General features: G+C 44.1%; 1 protein-coding gene across 1 annotated transcript; it reads left to right on the top strand.

Annotated features, from left to right (window-relative positions):
* The first annotated feature begins 13,377 nt into the window (after positions 1-13,377).
* Positions 13,378-16,585, top strand: FABP7 (fatty acid binding protein 7). The gene is made up of 4 exons (XM_086632106.1): positions 13,378-13,450; positions 14,110-14,282; positions 14,919-15,020; positions 16,535-16,585. Exons 1-4 carry the CDS (start codon positions 13,378-13,380, stop codon positions 16,583-16,585), a joined length of 399 nt encoding a protein of 132 aa, XP_086488232.1.
* The last annotated feature ends 2,961 nt before the right edge of the window (positions 16,586-19,546 follow it).

Raw genomic sequence — 19,546 nt, 5'->3', positions numbered from 1 at the left:
TGTAAACTACGTAAACACCAGTGTTTGTTTTCAAATTCTCTTTAAACTCTGTTTATGGCAGATCATCTCAGTTCTCCCACTCTTAGCAGTCTTGCCACTTATGTCATTTCTGTTTTCAGGCTGAATATAGTAGCTGTTCATGTGTATCTAAAATAAAGTAGCCATGTTTGTAAGGGATTAAAATTGTTTAATCTCACTGTGGAAATTAAATAGTTATCATCTTTTCTGTCTTCTGTTGATTCCTTGGTGTTTCTCCTGTATGACAAGACTTAAAACCCCATAATACGTCTTTTTTTTATTTCATCAGGTTTTTGCTTTATTGTTTGCTGACAATGAAGATGTTTCAATCAATGCAATTTTTACAAAGATTTTTAAGCAAAGGTTTTTTTTCTCTGCTGAAAGGAATTGTATGCTTATGGAGGTCATGCTCCTGAAAATACTTAGCATTCATTCCCTTATTGTGGGAGACCTAATGTTCAGGTACAGACATGCACCTTTACTGCAGCCTACAGCAGCAGCCGTTTATGTACTTCCTGAAACCAAACCAACACTGACAATTGAATGCTTTATTTGCCCACACAATCTCTCTGCTGGGCTGTAGCCAGACGGAGGAAGCATCTCTGATGGGCACATTCCACGTTTGACCGCTATTCCATCTATAAAGTATTTGTGCATTTTATAGCTGGCAGAAAGCTTGTAAGAGGTCTCTGGGCACATGTACCATTCCTACTGTGCATTTACTCACACACCATCTTTTGGGGACCATTCAGTAAAAGATTCCATTTCATCCAACTGAACTGACAGTTCCCTCCACTTACCTATATTCATTTAACAAGTGCGACATCCCAGAATCATCTTCAGGTTTGGAAAGGTAAAATAACTTACTCCACTGGAGCAAAACAGGTGGCTTGAGAAACTCTGTGAGACTGAACAAGCTGACACTGGAGGACCAGAGTGGAAAACCCCACTGGAGAGGGACTTGGAGCTAACTATATTTGTGGTACACACTCTAGTTCTGGATTGCAGTTTCATTTTCATAAACCAGCCTCCTTTATAGCATCACAGTACATAAAATTGTTCAATTTTAAGAAGTTAAAACAATCCCATGGAAATCAAGTAGCTGAGTATTACTGAAACAGAACACCTTATATGCTTTAAGTGGAGCATATGCTAAAGTGCTCTTCTGGGTCACAGCCTGTATTGAATTCTCCTTTGACAAGTTGCAGCACTGGATATATTTAGATTCTTCTCTTACAGAATACTGAAATTTGGGTTACAGGAATAGATATTTTCCTAAAATGCTTTGAAGTTTTTTTTACTGTTAAAACACCGATTATGAACCAGCTGAATTTAGCAAATTATTCACATGTTAAACTCTATAAAAACCATCCCACAGCTATATACATACAGGGAGTTAACTGCTCAAAGACATACACCTTCAACTGGTCAGAGTGCTCAAAACTTTGGAAAATCTTTGCTTACTTTGTACTTGAGCTGTATGAACCCGTCATTGAGAAAATGCTGTGTAGAAAGAATTTTAACAGAAAATTATAAAAACTGCATAAGAAGTAAAGACTAATAGGAAGATTTAAAATGCAACTCAATTAAAAGCAGAATTGAACATTTTTGATCTAGAGTATGTGGGTCACATATTATACAGTCCTCATTTGCCTATGTATTATCTAGTTGCAGATTAATCGAGCTGCAGATGCAGAAATACACATGCATGTACAGTTTGTGTCTAAACAATTATTAGTCTAGGCTACATGAGAGAGCTTTTTTGTAGTTAGTTCAGATATAGAAGAGGAATATCTAGTTATGCCCTGGATTTTGTCAAATAAACCTTTCCAGTTCTGAGCCAGCTGCTTATTTCTCACCAGTATAAACAGAACCACGAACACTGGTTGGTGTGGGAGACATTGTGCCATATAAACTTTGGTCCAGAATAATGAATTAGTTACATATCACGCTTGAGTCAGCCAGACAGGAGCTAGCCCCCTTAGAGCTGTCTGGGGCTTTCTATGCCATGCTGTCCAGTAGCCTGGGGTTTAGGCAGGCACAGCTCAAGTTGGAAAAGCTCTAGTTCAGTTTCTTGTTAGTATCTTGAAGATAGGTAATGGCTCTACTAAACTTTCGCTAAGCCTGTAAAGAGCCAATTAAGTGCTTCTGAATACATTTCTCACTGAGCCAGTTTATCCAGCTATCAGCTGGATATTGTATCAGCTAATGGATAATTGATGACACTGCATTCTCTTAATCCACAGGGTAACAAAGTTGTGGCCTTGAATCAGCAGAGTATTTTTAAATATTCTTAACTTTAAATGCAGACTAGTCTCACAGAAGTCAATAGAACTACTTAGTGCCTAAAATTAGGTACATACTTAATTACCTTCATAAATTATGGCAGTAAACTTCTATTAAGGCTAATCTGGTATTATAATATATTAATCCCAATTTCCATTCCAGAAAGTGTGGCACAGGTAATAGCATCTTTTCTGGGCTTGTATAGAGTAAAGAAATGAATTTTAATACCAAACAAAAAAGGTAACTTTGTGGTCTCCAAATCTTAGAAATTAATGAAGCAATTATTCATTCTTCACCACCCTGCATATTTTTAAAAGAAAAAAAAACAGGCTAGAAATACCCTTGTAACTTCATTGTGCATCTTGTAACTTCATTGTGCATATATAAAACAATTTAGGTACTTCGAATATACAGAAAATTGGCCTCAATCTTTTCCAGATGTCATTAAGAAGGTAATTTTCTTTGGGTCAGCCCTTCATCAGAAGCCTCATGTAAGAGGTGGATGAACATGCTGGGGCGCATCTTTTGTTACTATAAACCAGGAAAGTTCAATTTGTTATCTGGAAGGCAATAAAGGACTAAATAGGTTTTGAGGTAGAGGACTGATTATTAAAGTGTTCTCATTTAGAAAGATTAAGAGAAGTAATTAAGCATTTTTTAAAATGAAGCTTATTTGCTATGATTCCTCATACAGCTATCTCCGCTTGTGCCATACACCATCTTTCTGGTATAACACCGTATAGACCGAGTTTGGATTGATGAAATGAGTGGCAAAGCAGTTCACAAAGTGGCATATTTTAAAAGAAGTTTCCAAATCACTGATAGTACAGCAGTGTACGGGCCACATACAGTTGTCACTAAAGACAAAGATTGGTTTTATACAAACTACAGTGTGAATTATATCTAACTTTAGTTTTAAGTCATAGAATCATAGAATCGTCTGGTTGGAAGAGACCTTCAAGATCATCGAGTCCAACCATTATGTCATGAGTTACAGAAAATTTCCCCAAACTCAGAAAGTCCATGAACACAAATGCTTGTAGGCAAGGAGGCTAGTAAGTGTAAACATCATATATATATTTGCACTATCCAAGACATAATGTTTAGTTATATGGACCTACGATCTGACCCACAGTAGCCACTTCTCTGTTGTGTGGCTTTCATACAACGGTGATCATACAGAGTAAGATAACTGCACTTGCATTAGTTAAAAATGACAACAGAGCAGTGGCTAGAAGATGCTTAAACTACATTTTACCATTAGTATTCCAAACATCCTTTATATATCCCACATACAAAGACGAATACTTCAAGATTTAGCAAATTACTTAGGACTAGTTCTCCTCTCTCCTGTCTACTAGTGCTCTATGTGTGATAAAGCCCATGAAAAGGAACTGAACAGAGATTTCTGCATGGATTTCTCCACCGGTTTGGCACAGGCTATATTTGCTGTGCTCAGCGAGCATCAGCCCCAGACTCACCTCACCGTGGTGCGTGTGAGTCCCCAGGGTCCGCACAGCACGGGCCAGTGGGGCTGAGCCCTCTGGGGTCCCGGGGCATTCGCTCTGAAGTCATATGGGTAGAAATAGCCAGGGCTTGAACGGCCCTGCCATCTAGTGGGATGCTCAGCCTGCCAGGTACTTTGTGCAAGCAAGTGGAGGGAGATGGTTTAAGAGACCTCAAAACCAGCTGGGGGGCGACTGCTGGAGAGGAAAAGTGCAAAGAGGGTACGAGCTGGGCTGGTGAGAGGCAGGCTGTCTCCAGCTAATCCAAGACATTCGCTTCAAGGGTTTTGCTAAGGGTCCATACCTCGGGGTCTGTGTATTCAAAGTTGAGTGATCGCAGACAGGAGATGCGGTGCGTTGCTGAGAACACTGTTCCAATGGCGTATGTAAGCTTGGGAAAATAAGGCTAGCCGAAGCTCCCCCACTCCACAGGGGTGCCGTGGGGAGGCGTGCAGCGCTCCTCCCTGCTGCCCCTCGCAGCTTGCTTCCTCGCCCCGCCAGCAGCCATGCGTCGCCTCCGCTTCCGAGGCCTGGACCGCTTGGTGGAAATCCACTCACACTGCTTGGGCAAAGGAAAGGTGCCGGGCTTGGGCACCCAGGGTGAACTAGCCAAAGGCATTTCCAACCTCTAAACACTGTCATAAAGCAGGTGTCTCAGCCTGGCTCGCAGCCTTCCCAGCTTTGGCTGTCCGCTCTGCGGTTTGGGCTAGAGTGCCTGTTCCACTGCCTCACCACCCTCTGAGTGAAGAATTTCTTCCTTATATCTAATCTAAATCTGCCCTCTTTCAGTTTAAAGCCATTACCTCACACCCTATTATTACACCTCCTCCTAAAAAGCCCCTCTCCAGCTTTCCTGTAGGCCCCCTTTAGGTACTTTAGCAGGAAAGCTGCTATAAGATCACCCCAGAGCCTTCTCTTCTCCAGGCTGAACAGCCCCAACTCTCTCAGCCTGTCTTCATAGCAGAGGTGCTCCAGCCCTCGGATCATCTTCATGGCCCTTCTCTGGACCCTCTCCAGCAGCTCCATGTCCTTCTTGTGTTGGAGACTCCAGAGCTGAACGCAGTATTCCAGGTGGGATCTCAAATGATGCATCAGCAGGGTACACAAAGCCAAGGAGCACGCAAGCTGCTGTTAACCCCCAGCACTATTCCCGAAGCAGTTCTCTAATATTGCACGTGGTTTCCCGAAGGAAGAGAAGCGCCTTTCGCCCGCGGGCTCTGCGGCCGTTTCTGCGCACCCGCCACCCGGCGGGCACAAGATGGCGCCCGAGCCCGCGCCAACCCCGCAGCCGCGCCTCCGCCTCAGCCCGCCCCGCGCCGCCGCGGGGGGCGAGCGAGCCCCGCTCAGAGCCGCCTTCCCCGCGGGCCGGGCTGGCGCCCACTGGGCCGGCAGCTCAACACGCAGTTTATTCACCACAACGTTGTTTCTCGCTGCCGCCCCCGCGGGCCCCCCGTTCGCCAGCAGCCCCTCCGTGGCCCGGCAGCCCCCCGCACATGGCTGCCCAGGGAGATACGCGTTCCCCGGCAGCCGCCCAGGTCTGCCGGCTTCCAGCAGACAGCAGGCGCTGAGCAACGGTATCCTCCTGTGCGCCACGGAAGAAAAACACCGTTAAAGTGAAAAATGGGAAAACTGCCGTACGTGTGTTCGCAGGGGAGCTGCAGGTCTTGAACCTGCTTGTTGCTCTCACCAATTCTGCACCTATCTTCTACTTTAGTTGCTCAACAATCCCTCCCATTCCTTCCATCTCTCTAACACCATTCGAAGCTCACATCCATCTACTCACTTCCTTTTCTCCAGAGCTCACCCCTCGCTTTGCTCTCTTGTACCTCCTCACGCCCAACATCAACAGTTAGTGCTTTAAACACCCAATATAAGAAACTAATATCTTTAATTGCCTCCGTATTGGGTAAAATGAGATGGTAGAAAGACAACTCATTGCTATTCCTCCCAGCAAGTACTGGATTGAGATCATAGAATCATAGAATGGTTAGGGTTGGAAAGGACCTCAAAGATCATCTAGTTCCAACCCCCAAATCTTCTATATGAGACAGACTCCACTGAAGAGCCTTGAGCCAGCCTCTGAATAGTTCTTGTCTTCAGCACTGAGAGAGGGAAAGCTTCTCGAGAAAAAAAATAGCATGTGATTGTGCAAATAGAGATGGTGTTGCAATATAAGAAAGCGCTGAAACAAGTTTCTTTCAGGCACGCTCTTTCAGACAGCCTTTGAACTCTTGACGTTGCTCTTTTTTTTTTTTTTTTAACGTGGGCTCTTATGAGGGGAATCTTCTAGGTAAATTTATAAAGGATAAAAATAAATGCTAACATGTAAGGAGTATATTTAACAGTGGGGGGGACAAAGGACAATGAGATGGATTTAAAAGCGTGACAGTTGTGCCACGTTTCCTCTTCATAGCCCTTCTTCTTTTAGCAGAACAGCTAAGCCAGTCGTGGTGTGAGTGAGTCAGCCTGCTCCTGCACCCTCCACTGGCTCTGAACTCTGGAAGTTCTGAGCTCTGGCTGCAGCACTGATCAGCTGCTCAAGAAAGTTTCAAAGGTCTGGAGGAAGATGCTATTAGAAGCCTTGTTTAACTATTACAAGAATAGTTAAGGATTTTGTGATAAATAAAGGGTCTGAGTTATGTTTACCACCATCACACTGAGGGGGAAATCTTTTGAAACGTGTACACATAGATGCATAGAATTAAAGGAAGAGTGGATATATCTGTACTTCCCTACTGGCACTTGCTACAGTACAGTCCATAAAGTGAGTCCCATGATTACCCAGGCAGGGACTACATGCCTTTTTTCCTTTCTGGGCATACCTGCATCTTTTCCCATAGTGGACTCTGGATTTGGCAAATACAAACCCACACTCAGCAAGTGGGATGTGTTTTTAAGTCTCCTGGTTTAGACTTGCCCATTGTGACCATCTCATGTGATTTCTTGCATAATCCAGGATGTGGAACTTCTCTGAATTACTTCCTGCATCATGTCTAATAGCTGTGGTTGTTAGCATAGTTTACAACTTGCAGAGATGAAAAGTCTAGTAAGGCTGTTTGAAAGTTGATCAAGAGGTTAAGTCTCCTCACAGCTAATATGCACTTCATTTTTAACATAAATTTCTCTAGGCTTAACTTCCCATGACTGAAGTTTCGTATACTAGACTGAAGAGATCACTCTCATTTCTGTTTCTCTGGAATTGTCTCTCAACGGCCAGGATGACTGAAGTTTTCCCCAAGTTTGTCTTGGTACCAGTCCCTATTTGAAGCCAGTAGTGAGCTACCTTAACCCTGCAATGCTTCAAGTTACTCTAGAATTTTGTGTTCGGGGAAGTTTATGTATTTACTCCTGAAAACTCCGAAATGACTCAACACTTGGTCACAAACCAATATGTAAAGCAGGGATATAGCTGTGCTCTTGAATGAATCATGTCAGGTGCATAATTCTATCTAGGTCACACAGCAAGAGTTTTCTTTTGAAAAGCATCTCTGCCTGACCTGTGTCAGGCATTTTTTCATCAACAATTGATAACCTAATTAAATTATTTATCAAGACTGTGGAATTCAGATACTTCTCAGGGGTGCATTAACACTCCCTGTAATCCACTGCTAGTTTAGAACTGCGGAGGAAGCAGCTTGTTCCGGGTGAAAGGTTCCGATTTAGAGGAAGCACACCCAGAGGAGTGTGGCTCCAGCTGCATCTGAGGGATCACTTCTGGCTCCAGCAGGCTGTGACTCTGTCCTGTCAGTCCATAGCTGAGTGGAACAGAGGAGGACCCTGGGAATATCCACATGCAGGTAGTTAATGAGCTGAGTTATTACTTTGCATCTGTTTTCCAAATACAGTAGTTATTTTTTTAAATTTGTAATTTCGTCAAATAAAACTGATTTCATTTTTTGTCTAAATCTCAGCTGGTATTGAGAGTGATTTCATGGTATCACAGCAAATTGAGTGCCTCACTATGGACAAACAGAACGAAGGTACATTGAGCTATTCCAAAATCCAGCCCTGCAGACTGCAAAATTGTCTTTTGTTATGCTGCAAGGATTTAGTTTGAGGTTGATTGTACTGAATTCCAAATAGTTGCACTTATTGTTAGATAGCCCCCATATTCTCATTTCTCACAGAAAAAGAATATGACATTTAGAGATTATCTGTTCTTTTAATACTGTAAAATTGGCGTTGATTGTTATAAAAATAATTCCCTATCCTTTGTTATAATGCAGAATCCTTGGACCTTAATACAGAGTGTTTCTGTTCCACTAATATTCTCACTGGCCTGTTCTGAACACGAAATCTACATAAGTCTTCCTGAATCAGTTGCAACAAGTCAAATGCAAGTCATCTAATCTCCTTAAACTGATGTGCTATTTTTCCATTTATGCACGTAAGGATTATTTTAACTTAGTGTGTTCAGATTATTCATATGCTTTCTAAATTTCTAAGAGTCATTATTACCCCTGAAATAGTCGATTGCTTATTTATGAGACGGTATTTCTTTCTTCCTCTGCGTATGACCTTACATTTGGCCACGCTGCAATTTTAAGTCTGGAAAGCTGATTTCTTGTATTGATTCTACCGTAACTAGACAGCTAGTGACACCTAGTATCAAACATTTCTGTTACATTTTAGAGACTTGAAAATAGTTTTTCTACTCTTAAACACCGAAGAAAGCAAAGACAAATATTAAAATAACCAAAGGTCTAATAGTACAAAGCTAAAATAGCTGCCTCTTTAATAAAGAGAAGCGGGAGCCAGGAAGGTGGCTGGCTTTAGCACAGGCTCGTTCTTTGGGGAGAGCCTTTGACCTGAGTCCTCTAAAAGGTAGATATAGTAATATCAGACAACAGATAACAACCCTCCAAATGCCTGTAAGAAGCAGAGAAGACCCTGGAGATATTTAGTAGTATTTGCTTCCTTCTTTAAACGTTGTAGACCAGCTGTCCTCTCAGCTTAAACCAATCCGAATAAATGTCTAATAGTTCATAATGAGGTATTAGCGGGTATTTACTTTCCAGGCCTCTCCTAATCTCATGTCACACCAATTTGTAACCTAAGAGAGAGTCTACAAGAATGAAATGCGTGATCACAGACCACTTCATTTTCACCAATTAGCAAGAGACACCAGAATTAGACCTTAACATGACTTGTGCTCTAATGTTAGCCTGTCCTGGCATTATTTTGGTTGAGCTTTTACAGTGGTGGGAAACCTGCTGAACATGCTTTTAAGCTTCGCCTAAGGTATATCGGGATCTTAGAAGGGATATGTTATACACACGTCTTCCCTTCTCCTGCCTGCTCTACCTTGCCTATCATCTGGTCCACATTTCCAGCAAAGCCCTTCTCATGGCATTTACTCAGCACAAGACTGGATTCATATGGCTGCTTTGTGCCTGGGGCAGTTCTGTGACCCCTTGCTTGTGCTGCTGCATAATTGGGCATCTTCTCCATAAGGCATTTATCTCTTTTGTTTAAACTGGGATTTCTAAAGAACTGCCCATCAATAGAGTAAACCTAGTGATTTTCTGTGACTCACCGACAGCACTGAGATAGTTTATTTTTGTTAGGGGATCAGCAGATCTCTTAGACAGCTAGAGGACACATGAGATAATTTTAGTTAAGGACATTGTACTGCCCAGTTTGACATTAGCTTTTTCTGCAGCACCAGAAATCAAATCACGCTCAGCCCTGAAGCAACATCATCCCATCTGATACAATAGCTACTAAAATCTGGTCGTTTCTGTATTATGCTGAGATCAAAGCTGCACAGAAATTCACAGCAGGGCTTCGAATGAGTTTAAAATGTGCTGTGTCCTCCATAAATGAAGGAAATCTCCTTGACTTTCAGCTACACATTATTTTTATATTTCCTTAAGTCAAAAGTAGCCCACTATAAGTTCTAGAGTGCTAAGAGATTGCCAAAATGCCCAAGTGATTTAGAACCCTGAACATGTTGGCTTTCAGTGGGATTCAATACCTAAGAGGCCTTTGAGTGCCTACATCTGCTTTGGTACCAGGTGAGTCAGGCTCTGGTGTCACTTTGTTGCACACATGGGTACAAGACGCTCTGCAGTTCCAGAATCTTCGTTGCCCTGAACACAGAAATGTTTGGATGATGCAGTCATCTCTAAATTATCTGAAGGTCTTATGACATAGTATCCGCTTAACTACTGATCAAACTCTGCGGAGTTAATACGTTATTCCTGGCTATTGTACTGCAAGGTTGGTGAAAGGATGGGTTTAATTGAATTGGTGTAGCAAGAGTGCCCCTCCTGTGTCAGATACACAGAGGGACACAGCAGAAGGATAGATAAACCTGACTTCAAACATTAGCTGTACCAATTCCACTACATTTCCATAACCAGAGTACTAAGCCCTTAGCGACCGGCTGCAGAGATTAGATGCTCAGCAGTTCCTGAGGAATGATTATGAGGAATCCACGCATGGCAGAACCTCTTGGTCAGACTTTTCTACCACAGAAGCCTGGTGATCATCCTGTGGTGCCCCCCTTTTTTTTTTCCTGAGCGAGTGATTTTTTTTTCAAGGACTGAATGAAGGCTGAATGAGGCTGAGAGCCTCCTTCTCTGAATGCCTGAGGGCATGTGAAGCAGAGATATTACAGGCGGGGAAGGTAGCCAAAAGCAGTTTTTGTGCCCTGTATTCAAAGGCTGAAGGTTAGACCAGTCCCCCATTCACCCTGGATGGCCTTTGGAAGCAAGGATTACTTATTACACAGGGATGTCTTGCCACAGCATTTTCATCTTCCAAGCAGGCCTTGCACAGAGAATGCAAATGTGCCCACGCACACTGCTCAGGTGGTGTAAAGAGTTTAGTGTAAAAGTGAATGAGTCCCTGGGTGTTCAGAGAGGAATCTCCAGAGACATTTTCATCACACAGGTTTTTTACAGGGGAGTATGCAGTCTGTTAAAACTTTCAAACTCTGCTGACAGCGTAAAATAGACTCCAAGCTGGTCTCTTGAGCAGCAACCTAAAATGCACACCAGGTCAGTGTATTTCACACTGCTATCTCCCTTCCAGCCATAGCAAAGCGTTCACATAGATCAGGATGACTCGTTCTAGCTGTTGACATTAACAAAACTCTGACATAAGGATCCACAAGCAAATATGGGGCATAACATGCTATGGAAAACATTTTTGGCTGTGGCTTGTCACCCCACAAGGTGTCAATAATGTAACATTTCCTACTGTTGATTTATCCTGCTCCCAAATCATCACTAACACAGACAGGTGGGATCTCACCATCATAAAACCTGATGTGATGGCTTTGGCAATCTATCTAAGCAGCAGAAGGAATGTGAACATTTTAGCAGGCCCTCTTTCACATCTGAAGCATGGTGCAAAGTGTTAAAGAATATATTTTTCTTAAGACTAGGTACTTGACTTAGCTAAATGTGTTGAGAAATCTAGGTAGAACTAAGCCATCAGTGTAGGTATGATTGCTTAAATTGTGAAGGATCCTAAAGTGGCTACCTGCCAAGGGCCAGGCTGCAGCGCCGTCTGGAAGAAGGTGCAAGGCAGAAGTGTCCTTGAGGAGTCCAGCTGCTGGCAGTGGCACTGAATCACTTTCAGGAGTTTTGTATCACACAAAGTCCATGAGGCTGGTTCTACACAACAAGTCTCGGTGAGCATAGAGAGCCAGGAGCTCTCCCAGGGCTCTGTGCACACATCTGCACCAGAAGAATGAGCAGAGGCTCCGTGGCTTCCGCAAACAGAATCTGTATGAGCAGATAACTGTCCCATCGGTACTGGGAGAGGAGACACTGTCAGTTCATGAGGATATTGGTGAGATCATTTAGGATTTACCATGGAGCGTCTCAGATGAAGGAGGTGAGTGGTGATGCCAGTTTGCATGTACTTGCATGTCAGCTGCCTGGGCGCCACCAATGAAGCTTTGTGACACCACGGCTGCAGAGTTGGTCTATGGGTGGGGAACATTGCTAAATACTCGATAATGTTACTGTGTTGAGGAAACACAATCCCCAAACTGAACTGGATTCACGGAGGATACCTATGCACAATATCAACCCCGTGTGCCCCATGCCATGACAGAGCCAATCACAAAGCATATTCCTGATCCTTATAGAGGGTTTGATTGACTACAGACATTAGATTAGTGGACATCAGTACGGGACGCACCAGTAAGGCTGGTATTCTGTGCAAACTTTGGAGATATGGCATTATTCAGCTTTGACCAAAAAAAAGGGCCTTGATTCTTTTCAGCCTCACAAACAACACCTGGTGGTCTCTTATTTCAAGCGATGCTCTTACTCTCCCTGGCTTCCTGAGTGCTGGCTGAAAAGTCTCCGAAGTGCAGGTCAGAAGAGGAAGTCAGACAAACTGAGTGGCTGCAGGAGGGCACTGTGTGTCTCTCCACTTCAAAGTAAGTAGACAGAAGGTTAAAGAGAAATAGATGCACTAGTTCATACCCTTTGGCTATCACAACTAATGAAAATCATGTTGTGTGGTAAAAGGAATTAGGATTATATTTCTGGGGTTAACTCTGAGAGGGGTTAATTATTTCTGAGGACAAGTGAAAAAGTGGCAAATTAAATTAAAATCCCATCAGAAGCCTCATTTGCCTTACACCCAAAGAACGCATCGTACTAGAAGAGCCTGAAAGAAATGCAAATGACAGTCAAAAACTAATTAAAAATATTAGGAGAATATTCATAATTATTTATATTTTGTATGGCTGGACCAGGTTGAGGTTTTGTTCCTAAATCACAGAAAGTCTCTTTCACTTAGTCCCTGAGTGTTGTTATGAGAGTTGAAGAGCTAGATCCATGACTCTGGAGTCCATCGAAGCCATAGGTCTGGAAAAGCCAACACTGTGGCTTGTCCCATGGAGCCAGGCTGCTTTCTGAAATAAAAAGAATCATATTAGATTAAACAGGTTTAGGCTCTTTTCTTTCTTTCTCCATTCTCGGCTTTCAAATGCTGCCAGTTCTGGAAGCAAGATGCTGTTCCAGCCAGCAACGGCAGATGCCAATTTCAGACAGCATCATATAGATGCCACGCAATGGTGGGGGAAAGGGACCTGTACTTGGCTAATACCACACCGGGCTTGAAAATCTTCCCGGGAAAGCTTTTAGAGAAGGTGTTCTGCAGTAGCATTGCGAGCCTGAATTTTCGTTCAGTAGCGTATGTTACGTTTGGTGCCCGCTTCTCGTTTTGCCGTGTTACTTTAACAGGGACGACGGCGTGGGCGGCCGGTGGCAGCCCCCGGGCCGGCTCAGGTCAGGACGGCTGCCGCCCCCGCCGCAGGGCCGTAGGCGGGGGCTGCCCGCTCCTGTCCCCCCTCACCGCCCCGCTGCGTGCCCCGGCCCGGCCCGGGGGGCGGCCCTGCGCAGGGACCCCCCGCGCCCCTTCCCCGGCGGCGGGGAGGCGCCGTCCCGCCGCTGCCGTCCCGGGCGGCGGGGGCGGACCGCGGCCGCCCTCCGCCTCCCGGCCCCCCGCCGGGCGCCGGCTTTAAATGCGGGGCGGCGCGGCGGCAGCGGCGCTCCCGGGCACCTCTCGTCACTGCTCTGGGCACCCGCAGCCGGCCGCCATGGTCGAGGCTTTCTGCGCCACCTGGAAGCTGGTGGACAGCCACAACTTCGACGAGTACATGAAGGCGCTGGGTAGGTACGGCCGGGCGGCAGCGGCACGGTGAGGAGAGCGGGAATTTTGCCCCATCTAAAAAAAAAAAATTAGAAAATTTAACACCCCCCCTCCGACTGCTAGAGGGGTGGGTAAGGCATTCGCAGAGGCGGGGAGGTTTGGGCGGCTCTGCCTCTATCGATAGGGTTAATTCGGTGCGGGTCGTTCAGCCGGGAGTGCTGGCGTGAGAGCCGTCCTGCTGCGGAGAGCCTGCGAGAGATGCCTCCGGGTTAAGAAAAGCGTGTGGAAGAAAGGCACGTGGTGCCTGCAGATAAGCTGGAAACAGACGGACAAAGAAAAGAATCACAGCGCTGGAGTGATGAGGAACTGGAATCCGCAGCAGCAGAGCGGTTGTCACCCGTTCCGCGGCGCCGCCCGGCCGTGCCGTGCTGCTGAATCGGGTCCCTTGCTCGGTGCTCGGAGGTCGGGCAGGATACAGAGCTGCTTCGGGGGCGGGGGGGGGGTATCTATGGATGCTTTAGGTACGAGGGCGTAAGCGAGGCAGAAGTATGATTCCGCTGTGATAGCTTAAAGGTGTGGAGCGGGGGAAGAGATTTCTGTACCTCGATGTGTGGCGAAAAAAAGATGTAAAAAACCCGACTGTCTGATGGATTTCTCTTTTTCCCTTGGTGTGGTCTAGGAGTGGGGTTTGCAACACGGCAGGTGGGGAATGTGACTAAACCCACTGTGATAATCAGCAGCGAGGGGGACAAAGTAGTGATCAGGACTCAAAGCACTTTCAAAAACACAGAAATCAGCTTTAAACTTGGAGAGGAATTTGATGAAACTACTCCCGACGATAGAAACTGCAAAGTAAGTGAACTCTCAGGCGGCAGTGGCTTCTTCTTCTCTTCTTCCTCCCCACTCCCCGCCCCTGAGGCTGTATCTTTGGTAGGGCCAAAAGAAAAAATATAACTTCTGCTACTGCCAGTTGAAGCACTACAAAGGACAGGGAAAAAAGACAAGATTGTATCTTTCTTGCCCGCTTACGCCATGTCTTGTCTGAAGCAATGTGTTATGTCACCAGCCCCCGTTCACCTTCCAGTTTCGAAGAATTGTGTTAGCTGTCCGCTTTTCTTTCAATCCAAATATTATTTGGCTTCACTGTTTCTAGATTAAATGGGAAAATGCCACCTTCTCTGCATCTTTCGGGGCTTAACATAAATGTTATCCCAAAGCACTTCTGAAATAGCAGTTCTTGTTGCCTTTGAGTTCCAGCCTCACAACTTTTTTCATCCTTTGACACAAACAGGAATTGTCTGGAGTTCATGCTTAAAAATGAGGATGATTCATGGCCTTGGCTTTAAGATGGCTAGGACTACTTTATCATTCTACATCCACATCCATCTATTGAGGAGAATTCAATAGCATGGTGGATGCTGAATGTGTGAGCAGAATCCCAAATACCCCAAATAAATGAAGGTCTTTGTGTTTCTTGGTATCTCACAGTCAGTTGTGACCCTGGATGGAGACAAGCTAGTGCATGTACAGAAGTGGGACGGCAAAGAGACAAACTTTGTGAGAGAAATAAAGGATGGCAAAATGGTCATGGTAAGTATAAAGCTCGCTGAGCATTCACATACCCTGCTAACGCTCCTCACTCGCACTATCTGATCATAAAGCTTGAGATAACTGTTACTTCTACACAAACCCTTAAACTATTTGGTGGTGAAAGCTGGCAGAGATTTGTTTTGAATATTCAGTTTTGTTTCGTGTCTTGTTTTACTGACAACTGAAAAATTGCTAGTGGTTTTAGGCAGGCCAGCCTGTGAATTTCCAGAGTGTATGTGTTCTTCTAGAGTTTGTGTAAATGCCCAAGCAAAAAAAAAAAATCCTGGTGAGCTGGAAAAGATAAAAGTTCTTGATATAGGCAATGATGTGTTGCCAGTGCTGAGTGAGATTTCTTTGAAAACTTGATTTATATATGCATGCATAAATAATATTTAATTACACGGAACAAGTATTTCCCTAGGAAAATAAAATTACAGTATTGCAGGAGGTAATAGTGTTTTCTTATTTAGTAATACGGAGTTTATTCCTCCTATCCTGTTAAAGACTATGATAAACAGCAATTGTGAGAAGAAAAGTCTTGTTTTAAATTCATGTTCTTTTCCTGACTTTTCAGGAACAGGAATTCGGGGTGAATAAATGGTGTAAGTTACTATATCTGATGTCCAGGGTGGCACTTCTCGTGCTTATTTTGAAAGTTACAGAGATGTAACTTTCAAAAATAAAATCTCTTTAGTTTAACTAATCTATGTGACTTGGCTGTTGGAGAAAACCACTAAGCTTGTTTTTTAAATACTTGAGAGAGTATCTGTATGGATGGATACTTGCAAATAATTAAAACCTTAAAAGCATACAGTCAGCGCAACACAAAGTCACAAGCGATTCAAGGGAAAATACATGCTTTGTTTTTGGGAACCGCTACATGCGTATACAGAAAACCTTTTCCTTTGGGATTTGAACACAGTGAGATGCCCTGTTCCACTTCAGGAAATGCCTCCGAAGCTCACACACTGTAGTTAGTGTTCTGCACAACTGCAGTTAACTAAAATATTTGGTAGTTATAGCTACATAAGTGCACAGAATGCATTTATTTTAATACAGGGTTCTCCTCAAGTATATATGCCTATGCATGGTAGTATGGAATATGGGTATAGAGGACTTGGATTTTTAGATTGTACATTTTGCAATGTGACCAGCTTTATGACAGTAAGTGTTAAATCTGTATTAAATGATGCTGTATTTAAGAAATTAGATTCACAAAATTAGAAAAATTAAAGAGTCATTTCTAGTCTCGCTGTAGCTGCCTTGTAGATGTGCATTATGTGCTTCTCGGGTTTGAAAGTAACAAGGGGAAAGTTAGGATTATTATGGGATCCGTGGCTTTGAGGTTTTGCCTCTTGTTCATTGAAAATACCGATAATTGAGACCAACTTGCTTTTCTGTAGATTACGTAACATAAAACAGCCTTCCTCTGGCATGGAGTTCTCAATACGTGTTAAGTCATTACAGAAACTGGTCCAGCATCTAACATGTCTGTCTTTTCCTTGGACTTGCAGACTCTCACCTTTGGTGATGTGGTTGCTGTTCGCCACTATGAGAAAGCGTAGAGTTTACCTGACCTCTGTCCAGATGTTACTTCTGCTGGATGGATTAACGTACCGTCCATAACTGAACGTAGCTAAAATGCACACTTCTGGCATGAAAGGTTAATAAAAAGTTGGGGGGAGGAGGAGGGCGGTGTTTTTTTTTTTTTAAAAAAAAACTTTATGCCATCAAATTGGCAAGCTTGTGCTGTATAGTGAAACAGGTTAAACGGCATTAAATTTCTGAAACACTTGCCTCTCTTTTTTTACAGTAAATGGAACATATTTGAATTGTTTTGGAATGCAGATCAAACAGAAATTAAAAAGTTTTTTAAACCTGTGCTCCTTTTGCATTTAATCGACTAATATTCCAGCGTTCTGGAGGGAGTTGTTGAAAGCTCCTTTCTCCGAGTTAAACAGAAACTCATGTGGTACACAACGCTGCAGCATCCTCTCTGTGCTGTAGAGTACACGCGAAACAGAAGATTGCCTTTACCCTGCTCCAGTGGCTTCTTTTTGCTGGAGAAATCTAAAGCCCTGTCTTTATACTTGTAAGCAGAGAAGTGAGAGCCTCAAGCCAGTTTCAGCTCTTCTCTTTACTGGGAACTCGTTATCCAGAGCCGATAGACAGACAGCCTTCGATGTCAGTGCAGATCCTTTAGTTTTGGCTTTAATAGTTACAAGAGTTTTTAATTTGATTTAGTGGGCTTTTTTGCTAATATACAAAAGATTGAAGTGTTGCACAGGATGGGAGGAAAGAACCAATATGACAAAGGGCAGGACTAGGGGAACCTAAAATACAAAGCTTATCTTTCATCAGTCTCCGCAGGGGTGGGAGGAAAACAAAGGGAAAACAGTACAAGGCAAACCTGAGATTCCCCACTCTGAGCTGTAGTTTCATAGCTAACATGTACAGGAGGGAACAACTTGCACTGTGAGCAATATAAAATAAAATGCTGCTTAAAAGAGAGAAATTAAAGCCTTATTCTTGAAGAATATTCCCTAAAAGACCTGGATAGGAAAACCTGCCTTATGCTTCAGATTATTGGGAAGACTGAAATAGGTTACTGGCAGTATGGAGGAGATTGTTTGGAGAGTCCATGTTTTGTGACATACTGACTCAGTGGACCACATGAAGATGTAGCTACCTCCAACCTTTCAAACAAAGGCAGAGCTGAGCTGTGGCATTTAGCTGGTCCCTGCTTGGGGACATGTGGCTCCAGAGGGCGATGCAGGAAGGCTGTCCTGCCTGACTTCCCAGGCCTAGTATTGCCCTGTGCCATCCTTCAGATCTGCAATGTGGTATCGTGGGAAGTGGCTTCTTGCTTCCCTGGGCAGCTAGGATAACATGGGTAGCTCCTCTTACTTACCTGATAAAAGTTCAGACGCAACTATGGCACCCAACCAACACAAACACGAAATTTAATTTTGTTAGCTTTACTTTTGCACAAAGAAGCTGCCTGAACGGAACACTGAAGTCTGTTTTCTCTTGTGGAGAATGCCGAGTCCTTAATTATGAACCATTATAAATATGTTTTATTTGGTGGATATCGAATGTTTTTAAAATCTACGACCTAACTTTTTTCAGCAGAGAAATGAAAAGTAGAACTTGTTCCAGTGGTACGGGGAGCTGCAGTCTCTGTTTTGAGCTGCTTCAGCTGCTACAGTGCAAGTTACGTTTAAACAGCATCTTCTGCCCTTCATTTTTATTAGCTCATTTACTCCTCAGCTGCAGTACCTAACACAGCTTTCATCTGCCTCCCCTCCATTGCTGCCTGTTTGCCTGCAGGTGCATTCACCACATAACTGTCCTTCCCATCCCACCCCTTCTCAGAAAGGTGGGAGCAGCTGCTTTTCCTTTGTCACTGGAGAAAAGTTGGGTCCTCGGTACTGGCATTCATCCTCATTACATGTGATTTGTGGGGATGTGAATTAAAAGTTTTTTATTAAACATAAGGAAAGGAACACAGAGACAGATTGTTAAGACTTGGTTTACAAATAAACCCTGAATGATAAATATTTTACGTTACAGTCACTTTTAAACAAACATTACTTTTCCCTACATACGTATGTTCTATAAATCACATGAAACCCTCAAGAAGCTTACTGGTGAAGTTTTTTGCTATTCTAAAGATGAACAATAGTAATGTCAAATTAAATAAGGGAGAGGAAAATAGAGAAGTGATACCTGTGGCACTGCTCAGAGGAGTGGAAGAATGAGGAAAATACCGATAGAATCATAGAAGGGACTTCCAGCTGCTGGTAAGACAGCTTTGCAAAGCCCTGGAAAGCAGATCTGAACAGAACAGCACAGTGAGCAGCCGGATGTTTGGGGGTAGCTATGGGATCCATGGCATTAGTATTCTGGTCTGCTTTTAAAGCTGACACCAAGTACTCTTCCTCACGGGAAACTACTCTGACTTCAGCAACGAATGGCAGCTCCGCTACCGTAAAGCCTTAGCAATGGGGACTCGTGTTTACAATACACCTCAGCACTTTCCTTGAGCTGTGTTAAAGGTGCACTTGATCGCAGATTTAATCAGTTTTCTTTAATTTTAAAGCGTCTTAAGTGGCAAAGATTCATTTTCACACATATACTGTGAGAAACCTGCCTTCCAAAGGATGCTCGAGACTCCGGTATGGCGCCCGAGCGCAGCCTGCTTGGGGCAGGGTGAGGTTGTGCCCCAGGGCTGCTGGTACAGCACAGCATGGTATCGCACGGTACAGCACAGCACGGTACGGTATGGCACGGCACAGTATGGTACGGCATGGCACGGTAGTATGGTATGGCACAGCACGGCACAGGCTGCTGCCCGTCGGAGGCATTTCACACCTCAGCTGTGCCGGTCGGTAGCGTCGGTGGGGCCACGGCTGGCTCTGGGGGGAAGGATTTCCAGCCACATGTCCCATCCAATTCGGAGCTCCGTGACCTCTCGCTGGGAGCGCACGGCTGGAAGGGACAGGCCTGCCGGGCGCCACAGGCCA

The sequence above is a fragment of the Tauraco erythrolophus genome, chromosome 2 (assembly GCF_009769465.1).
Source record: "Tauraco erythrolophus isolate bTauEry1 chromosome 2, bTauEry1.pri, whole genome shotgun sequence".
In the NCBI taxonomy this organism is placed as follows: Eukaryota; Metazoa; Chordata; class Aves; order Musophagiformes; family Musophagidae; genus Tauraco; species Tauraco erythrolophus.
This window is presented reverse-complemented; position numbering and strand designations above follow the sequence as displayed.